General features: G+C 32.6%; 1 protein-coding gene across 1 annotated transcript; it reads left to right on the top strand.

Annotated features, from left to right (window-relative positions):
* Window positions 1-272: 272 nt before the first annotated feature.
* On the top strand, window positions 273-9104 carry LOC147071377 (CDAN1-interacting nuclease 1-like). The gene is made up of 5 exons (XM_085948639.1): window positions 273-679; window positions 3490-3639; window positions 3931-4099; window positions 4856-4905; window positions 7474-9104. Exons 1-5 carry the CDS (start codon window positions 573-575, stop codon window positions 7856-7858), a joined length of 861 nt encoding a protein of 286 aa, XP_085804765.1. The 5' UTR covers window positions 273-572; the 3' UTR covers window positions 7859-9104.
* The last annotated feature ends 1354 nt before the right edge of the window (window positions 9105-10458 follow it).

The following is a 10458-nucleotide window of genomic DNA, read 5'->3' as shown; positions in this document are numbered from 1 at the left end:
AAAATAAAAAAATGGAGCCATCGGTTCGATAATGGAAAATTAAATAAATTCGTAATAGAGGAAATTTGGCGAGCCAAGAAAGAAAAGTTGTTTGAGAGGTAAAAAAAGTCCTCGAAAGATTAGATTACCTATATCAATATGCACGCTTTAAAGACTACTCTTCCAATTTTCATCAAGTAGAATCGTTGATTTTCATAATATTTTGTCAATCTATTGATATTTTTGAAAACCAAACAATCAACTGGGATACTGGAATAACATCTGGTAACACTGCACCCAGCTGTCAAAGTCAAATCTAGGTTTGAATATTTTGTTGTGGACGAAAAGTAAACCAAACGTCGCATCATTTTGTTGATATTTTATCAGTTTCTTATCTGTGTTGAAATTAACGTATTTTCATACCTATTCTGATTGTACCTATTCAAATTACACGTATACCAAACCTATTATATTCTATCTATTCACAAAGAATATGAATTTTAAGAGTTTGATTTTGTTAAAAATTATACAACTGTCAAGTTAATTACTGTCTGTCATAGTTGGTACATATTCATATAAACAGTGCCGTTGAAATGATTATCTTGAAGCAGGCTGTTTACGACACAATTGTCAATGATATCAAAGCATACAATGGCTTGTCAGCTATGTGCAAGACATATTTGGAAGAGAAATATCCTGAGTAAGTTGAATAAATTTTCTTATTTTAAATTTTATCACGCGCCATGGGTAGAGTACCTATCGGACTATAGGATAGGATTATAGACTAATATACTTTTGATAGGATGTTTATAAACATCTGAGTGAGCTTCAATAACTAACCGATTGGCTGAATATTTATGATTAATTGCCCCCCCCCCCACTCACATGCTCCATCTGAGAGTCAATATTATAAAGAAAAAGTCTATCAATATACTCTTCCATTTATGTGTAGTTGTCGATACATTGTGATACTAATATGGAATAATAATTAAGCTAACAATGCACCTCTCAACATGCTTAGAACTACCTACTATAATACAATATTACATTAGGATATTCAATCGTTTAGTCAGTGCAAAAATATTGTATGTTTTGAGAAAATCGAATTTTAAGATGCATGAGAAATGGACATTTTATAATGTATTTGGACATACAATATTTTTACAGCATAAAAAATATACTTACGATGCGGACGAAAGTTTTATGTATGTTAATTCAATTTCGACAAAAATTGAACATACAATATCTTTGCACTAAGCCATCGAATGTAATTCACAATATTGCGTTATTATCTAATTGACCTGTGTTTGGAACTATTACGGATTATAGACAGGACCGCATGGTAGGTAAACCATTTCTAAAGTAAAGTTTCAGATATTTTATCTTAACAAACAAGATCTGCATGCTTGATTGTATCTTTAGCAAATCTGCTATATTTATTCATCCCCGACCGTGTCCGATCCTAATAGGATCATATGGGCCTCCATAGAGTGGAGATTTGTATTAACAGATTTTTTTTTTTGAAAAATGGATGTTGGTCACTTGCTCAACCGATTAGGTCCATACTCTGACTCACACACAAATTGAAAAACAATATGTCGAGGGTATACTGACAGAACGCATTATTTCAGTTTTTGCCGTTTTTCTGTTTTAAATGCCAAAATGTATACAATTTTACACTCTACGTCCTGGTAAAACGCACAAAGGCATGGGATATAATGGTAAGAAAATAGAAACATTATTAAATCATATTGTTATTTTTTTATTCTGATAGAAAGCATGATAATGACCTAATGCGTTCTGCGTATACAAAATACAGGACATATAACATGTCATATATTGTGTTTGCCATAAAGGTTAGTCTTTATAGCAGCGGTTTCCAACCTGGGAGGCGCGCCTCCCAGGGGAGGCGCGATCTATTGCCAGGGGAGGCGCCAAAATTTTTGAATAAATTATTTTTTATACCATAATATCTACAAATAAATAAAAGTTCATATCTTAACGTAACAGTGAAAATTCAGTGCATGAATGTTTATTTTAATATATAATACATATATTTAAATCCTATTAAAAAAATATTTGGAGCGGAGAAATTTAAAAATGGCGCTTTTGCAAACGCTCTGTTTCGGTAATGCACAAAACGACCGCTGGTTGCATGAAAACAATAACCTCAAATTTAAATGTCACTCGTAGCTAAAGTGTCAACTGAAGCGTGTAGGCAGGGTGTGATATATTTTTTTTAAATTGTTTTTGACGTGATTTCTTTAATATAATATAACAATAATACATGTCTCCACTTTTAAATGATTTCTACGCCAGATATATTGAAGCAAACAAAAATCTATTTCCTGAGTTCTTGGTTAGTTTGCTAATGCATTTTTCATATAATTTTAATAATAGTAAAAAAAGTCGCCTGCGGCGCTGCTTTGTTTCAGGGCTATTAAATTTTTTGGTACTGTTCGGTTATACCAGAGCCAGCGGAAAACGCATTTTGAAAATAGCCGATAAACTGGATTATTTGTTAGGTTAACCTAACCAAACCTAACCTAACCTAACCCAACCTAACCGAACCTAAACTAACCCAAACTAACAAATAATCCAGTTTATCGACTATTTTCAAAATGCGTTTTCCGCTGGCTCCGGTATAACCGAACAGTACCAATTTTTTTAATATATGGGTGAAAAATCCTGGCCTGTGGGCCCTATTCACTATGTGGAGCTCATGATAGAATCCATTAATTTTTGTCAATGAACGATGATGAATTTGGTTGACTTCTTTTAAAATTGATTGTGGTAATAAACAAGCTCATTCGTCGCATGAAAAAAAAAATAATTAAAAATGAATTTGATATAAGTAAGTAGTAAAAACTTGTGTGTTAAAAAAGTGTCTGTATTATTTAATGAAATAAAGGGGGGGAGGCGCCAAGATTAGATTTTTTTTAAAGGGAGGCGTAGTAACATAAAGGTTGGAGACCACTGCTTTATAATGTAGAAAAAATGTTTTTAAATCATAAAAAAATCTACGTGGGAGAACCCTTTGAAAAAAAAATGAAAATCCTTTTTGCGATTATCTCAGAACTTGTTTTAATGAGTTAATGCTTTCTGTATACCCTCGATGTGTAGAGTCCGTATTCTTTATGCTGGCGTGCGATTTCCCCCCCATTTCAGCATCTTAACACTGCATTCCCTCTCGTTCCATCCCATTGAAAACTTGCAGCAGTCGAACGCGATGACACAATGCTTTCTGTCCGCGAACGCCAGCATAAAGAATACGGACTCTACTAGCCTGACCCAGGATTCAAACCTGGGACCCACGACGCTATCGGCCGACGTTTAAGCTACGCGGCCATCGTGGGTGATAATAAAATAATAATTATTAATGAAAGTTGTCTTCAACCAGTCTGGTCTTCGCACCTTTCTCCAGTCCTCACTGACTCATATTACTAAACTATAAGTGAAGTTGTTATTTCGTTCAAACTATTAAACATGTTTGTCTTGCCGATTCTCTAGCATTCCACGAAACACACTCGGCAGTATTCTGTCGACTCAAATCCAATGGAAGATGAAATCAAATTACAGGAAGCATACCAATAAATCAAAGTACTATATGGAATATAAGAGATGCAAAGAATCTGGTGAAGGTCCAGGAATATTACTAAGGTAAATTCAATTTAAATCGTGTAACTTCTTACCAAGTGGAAACTTTGGTGAAACGCAAGAGATCTCAGAATTTTGAGATATTTTTTCATATAGCAAACATGTTGTAAATAAAACAAATTACTTATCTTAGCCCCCAAGCCCCCAGGGCCCCTTCAAGTGTAAATTTAGCTCTGATCATTGTATTATTTCCACTTTGGCTGCTAGAATAAAATGACATCTCAATTCTCTTGGCCATTATTATTTAAAATAACGATGAATTTTATAAATTTAATGATGAAACCTATCTTTTAGATTGTCCTGTAAGTTCCACATCAACCCGTCTCTATTGGCAAGATCTCTTCTGTTTTACATTTATGAGGAATGTCCGTCATCGTCAAACATTACGAAATATCCAATTCCTCAACTTCTTAAGGACAGCACACTGATCGAAGACCAACATCTGGCTTATGAAGTCTACTTGGTAAGACCCTTAGACTAATATACTTAATTAAGAATTTTCTTGATGTAATTAAATGGAAATGTAATCCTACATTTGACACTACTTCAAAGTTCTATCTTGTCATATGAAGCTAGCAAGGGAGCATGAGCATGTTTGCAGTTTTTGATCTCACCATTAAGGTTGCGATTTATAATGTTCCTTGCGAATTATTTAAAGAAATACATCATTATTTTTTATTAAACAATTGAAAATTATTGTTTTAATGACCGTTTCTGTATGACATTTTTGTTTAATAATTATTTATTGAAATACAATATAAGATAAGTAGGTATAATATGTGCCTCTTTCCGAAAATCTTTGTTTTCAGATAATAGTGATTAAACACGGTGCATCAGTTCGAAAATTATGCAATACACGTTGCCACTCTAAAACTTCTAATGCCATCTGTTATTGACATTAAATAGTGATTTTTGGCTGGTATGTAGATGAATGAATGTATGGCCCGACATTAAAACCAATCATAGCTATGATGCCTTTTTTCCTGAGAAGGGCTCAATTGATTGATTATTGGGTTTAAATGGTTATTTACTTTCACCCTGTCACTCAGCATCAGAGCATAGGGCAAGTATAAGGCTGTGGCACTTCTTTCCCACTATCTGTAACCCGCAGCGGGTTGGTCGCTTTTATAGCATCGCTGCAGGGTGAGGAATGGTATAAAAGCAATATAATATTAATTATTTACGCATTAGATCTTACATACTATTTTATTTATTTCAGTGTATGTTATATGACAATGAGTATGGACATTTTGGAAACACCATAAAAAGGTATATTACGTTTATGTAAATTAATATAATCCTTTTCTTGTGAATATAATGATCGATGCTGCATGTTATTTATGGTCAAGCTCATGATTATTCGATTATTAATTTTGATCTACGAATGAATGCACTGATTGACTCACGCTGCATATTCGGCTATGAAATGTGGTTACGGACTTGCTGCTCATATAGCAAAATAAATGTAACTGCATATTGCCTGCAGAAACATAATATTAAAACTATTAAAAGATATTATAATTTTTCAGGAAAGTCGTACCTTTGTTTCATTCATTGTTCGGCTAAGCCACTAATGGATCATCCAAATAATTTGGTGTAACTCTAAGGCAATGATACTCAACCTTTTTTTTCTTCAGGCCAAATACATATATTTGTAAAGTAACGCGGGCCGCATCACTACTGGTGTGACGAAAAAAATCATGAAACCCCCCTTTTTTAACAAAACATTTTTGAGATTTTCAAAATTATGGGTGTTTTTTAAATTAATCGTGTGCAATAGCAACACTCTTATACCAGATCTGATGTGGACCATAATGACAATCCTCTTCGGGTGTCACTATCTGTGCGTCAAAGTCGAAACGAATCTCAAGATATACGAAATTCCTGATAATAAATGTGTTTCGGGCCGCACATAAAAGCTTAAAGGGCCCCGCAGGTTGAGTATCGCTGCTCTAAGGGGTAGGGAGCAGTGGCGAAGGGTGGAGGTAGGCTGTTAAGATTCGATATAATTAGTGCGCACTAAACTTTGTCAGTCGGTCAGAATTTAGGTAGGTATTGGTTAGTTTTTTAAAATCAATTAAAGCTTGCCTAAATCAAACCATAATAGTTTTATGGGGGATTTGACAAAATAATGTACCCTCTTTATTCATACTATTTGTTTTCGTTTAATTAAGAATACATATTACACATGTGTTGGTTAGTTTTTTAAAATCCATTAAGCCATGCCTAAAGCAAACCATAGTAGATAAAAAATATTATTCTATATATAAAATATCCAAAATTATTTATGGTTTAATGGCAAAATTTTAGAGGATTATTTTTTGCCTATTATTTACATAGCCTCCACAAGGGGACCCGGGCTTAAGGAGGGCTCGACGTGTCGGATCGACCAGCCAAGTGAGATAAACATACATCACAAAATTGCAATAGTAAAAAATGGGGCCTGCCGAAGATTATAGCCTGGGGGTCCTCTTCAAGATGTGGGGGGCCATGATTATCTATTTTGGCTGGGTTTTCGCAGTGTTTAATTGAATTTAAAAAAAGGAACCAACACCATCTGTAAAAGAACTAACAAATACTATCTACAGATTGTAGTCTTAATTCAATGAACTCACAAAGTTTATTGTGGACTATTTATGTTGGATCTTAACAGTCATCCTCCACCTTCGCCACTGGTAGGGAGTCTGTTATAATGTGATGAGTAGGGAGCGGATTTATATGCAACAAAAAACATGATTATATGCATGCACGTATGCACTTAAAATAAATAAATTATGCACTAAAACCGAAGATATATGCAGTTAAATCATTTTTTGTGGGAAAAACTCGTAAATACCCACTTTATCCAATATTACTGATAATAAATCGAATAACTAGTTAATAATTTTTCAACATAATACGATAGCAGAACAAAAAAACACAAACCCTGAATATAAAGTTAATCAATTACAATTTTCAAAATAGTATTTTCACAAGTACAAATAATTGAATAATAAATGCAATGTAAACCAAACATAACTTAAAAAAACAAAAACGACACACTTAACTATTCCTAAATACTATTTTCTGTTTTTTGCCTGAAAAAAAATAACAATACTTTTTTCAAAATCTCTGGCAATAAATTTTTCCGCATATGTATCTGTCAGTATTTTGTTTATTATGCGGAAAACGACCTCTCAACGTCCACAGAGGTGATTGGGCAAACTTTAAATAAAAGTGGCCGAGTTGAATTAACTTTTTCTGATAAATCCACAGCTCGGAGATGGCATTAAAAATGCAAGTGCATCTAAACTATCTACCTTCCTAACTTAGTAATATTTCGATAAAATAATTAAAAAAAAACTAAAATTATAAATTCAAAAGCTCTAAAATGTGCATTTATTTATGAAATATGCACTAATGTCTCAAATATGCTCTAACATCTCAAATATGCATTTATATGCACAATAAAATTTTATTTTTGGATTCTGTGTCTTTCAAAACAGATTTCTGTGCAACTCTCATAGCTGTGCATATACCCTAACAAAACATGCACTAGCATATAAATCCGGGCCCTAGTGATGAGAGGGTTGTAGAAAATGTGACATCACAAAACTAACAACATTATAAACTCAATTTTCCAAGGATAAAATATCGTGTCAGCACATATTAATACTGATATCGATCATCGAATGGTCTTAGGCGTAATCGGAGTTCAAAAATTGGTCATAATTTAGACAGGAGGGGTAGATGAAATATTTTGTGGCAAAGTTTGACAACGTTTATTGGCCAATACAATCCCTAGGATTTTTTTAGAAAAATGAGTTTCCCCTATAATTGACCTGGTACTTTTTTCAGATGTATCGGAAGAGAATATGAACAGAGACTAGAATATGAGCTCCGATCTTTAGACATATCTTTCTTTGACGAGAATGTTCTTAGGAATAAAGGATATGACAGGACTCCAGACATCAAATTAATATTGCCGATCGCCGTGAATGGCTTCGTGATCAACTGGATTGAGAGTAAAGCTCTGTTTGGGGATGAGGTCACCCACAAGGGTTATCTGAAGGATCAGCTGTTGTGTTATTGGAACCGTTTCGGTCCAGGGTTAGTTATTTATTGGTTCGGGTATGTGGATATCTTGGAGAGGAGTAGTGAGAATAATAAAATGATAATTTTAAGCGATAGGTTTCCATCTAAGAATACTATCACCGTTATGAATCAAAATATACTAGAATAAGAAATTGTCATAATAATATGATTATTAACACTACCTATTTGATAATAACCATAATTTATTTTTGTGCCTCGACTTACGTGATTAATTCGTTCCGAAGATTTTCGTGTTAAGTCAATAAATTCACACTCATCGTTGAACAGATTGCCTGTATATTATTATAGTATGTTATGAAAATCATTTCAATCATTATATATGTTACGCCGAATGTGCGAAATTGACTATTACATGAAATGGGCTAAATTTTGCCTAAATCATGAAAAATGCAAGCCCGTTGCCTTATTCATGAATTAGACAAAATATCTGGTGAGTGCACGAATTCCGCAGTAATTTTTCTGCCTTGTTCATGCATTGGACAAATTATACAGTAGCGCTACGGTGGTATTTTTTGCAACTAAACTAAATGTGTGAAATGCTCGTGGATTGGTCAAAATATACGTATATTATCTATGGTCAAAATCAAAATAGGTGGTCACGCTCCGGTGGTATTTTTTGCAACTAATCAAACTAACCAAATGAAATGTGTCAGATGTCATTGATTATAATATAAAAATATACCAATCAATAACTAAAATGACGTTCATATCCATTTACTATGCGCAAAAAAACTATAACTATAATATGATGACAGATGAATTTTATTAAAAGGTATTTTCGCGATTTGATTCGTGCTTGGGTATCGTACATGCAATGGTCGATTGTACATTTTTGATAGTTTGTTGACACTTGTTAGCTAACCTCAAAATGGACATTCAGTTGAATAATTCAGAATTTCAAAACCTAATCTAACCTAATAATATTATATTATGTCCAATTATAACTAATAAAATCATCCGTATTAAATTTACTTTTTCCGCTGTCATGTTGACAGTTTAAGAATTCCATGCCCTGGCGACTTCATGTACTCGGCAGAAAATTTACCTTATTCATGAATAAGGCAACAGGCTTGACTATTACATGAATTAGCCAAAATTTAGCCCATTTCATGTAATAGTCAATTTCGCACATTTGGCGTAACATATACATACAATGAAACCATGATTTTAAATTATTGAAGGGATAGACAATCAGTTGACAAGGGGTTCAGTTTTTGCTTAAATTTCATGTAATGTTTAGGCTCCATCTCTATAGAAGATTTTCTCATCTTTCATTTGATTTTCTACTGTATATAATAGTATAGGGTACAGAAGAATGTAACAGGGTATATTTAGATTGTATTGATAATCATAATAAAACAATATTTTTTTTATTAAAATCTTTTATTTTTATTAATATATTTATTGTAAATGTCTCTATAATCCGATGTCTGATGTAAAATAGTGGATCGAACTAAATAATAATTGATCAAAGGATATCATTTTCTGCAAGTTGTTTATTATAAACCAAAAAGCGACTAATAACCTTTAATTCCCGTTTATATGATTTGTCTAAAAATATAAGCTCCGTAATAGAATGTACACTGTACGTACATACAACTCAGGAGTGATAATAATTATTTATCATAACTTCACAATAGAAATACTAAACATAGTCACAACTTAATCGAACAAAGTTTTCGTAAACATGTTTCCTTTAAAAATAAAAATTACACTCGTTTAGTTCAACTGCGCCGCTTTAATCAAAGACCAAGTGAATAGTGACAACACCACCGATGAATCACCGTAAGTATAGTTTTGTGCTCTGCGTAAAAATGCAAAACCTATTTCAATGTTTACTTAAAAACATTAAGTATTGAAGTAAAACGATATTCCACACTGGCAGTAAAGTGAAATAAATCTGAGGATTCTTGTATCAAACAGAATTGATTTAAAACAATATAACAAATATTAATTTGTGGGAATGAAATAACCTTAATTCAACAGTCAAAACAGTTCAATCAAGTCCTTTTCGAACTTGTCATAAAATTTTTTTTTTAACCAAAAGTAAAAGTCAATTTTACAATTTTTTTAAAATATATTAGGCTATTTGGGATGGCATGAGGTCGTTGTAAACACCAGCGCGCCATTAAACTAAACAAGTATCAAGAATATTAACGATTGGAATAATTATTTATAACATTCTCAAATCGTGTGAAAGCGTTCAACTCATAATATTTATTGTGTTACATCGCTAACGAATGAGGGATAACTTATTCAATTGTGAACTAATTACGAATAATCTATAAAGCTTTAAAAGATATTGCTACAGCCTAGTATTTATGTATATTTTGATAGTATCATCCATGATAAGGAGTAAATAAACAATAATTATAATTGCTTTCTTAAAACGATATTGTTAATAATATTATTACGTGTAGCCGTCATAGTAAAGCACCATAAAAGAAAATCAACGAAGAAATGATAATAGCGTATGATGAAAACATTTCAAGCAGTATTACAATGAGTAAAAAATAAAATTAATAACTAAGAACGGTGGAGGAATAATAGAGATGGCGTTGAAATAATTATCTCTTTAATGTCACCGCATTATCGGTCCAATAAAGTATGACCCAAACTCGAAATCCACGTAGAATATAACCCTATTATAAATTGTTAACATTATTGTTGTGACAAAAGCACCTGGCTTATTTGTATTGGTTCATATTAAATTGTTTTTTCTTTTTT

Source organism: Rhyacophila brunnea, unplaced genomic scaffold, assembly GCF_057557595.1.
Source record: "Rhyacophila brunnea isolate RB1 unplaced genomic scaffold, BYU_Rbru_1.0 scaffold_20, whole genome shotgun sequence".
Taxonomy (NCBI): Eukaryota; Metazoa; Arthropoda; class Insecta; order Trichoptera; family Rhyacophilidae; genus Rhyacophila; species Rhyacophila brunnea.
The sequence above is the reverse complement of the archived record's forward strand: the minus strand, read 5'-3'. Positions and strand labels throughout refer to the sequence as shown.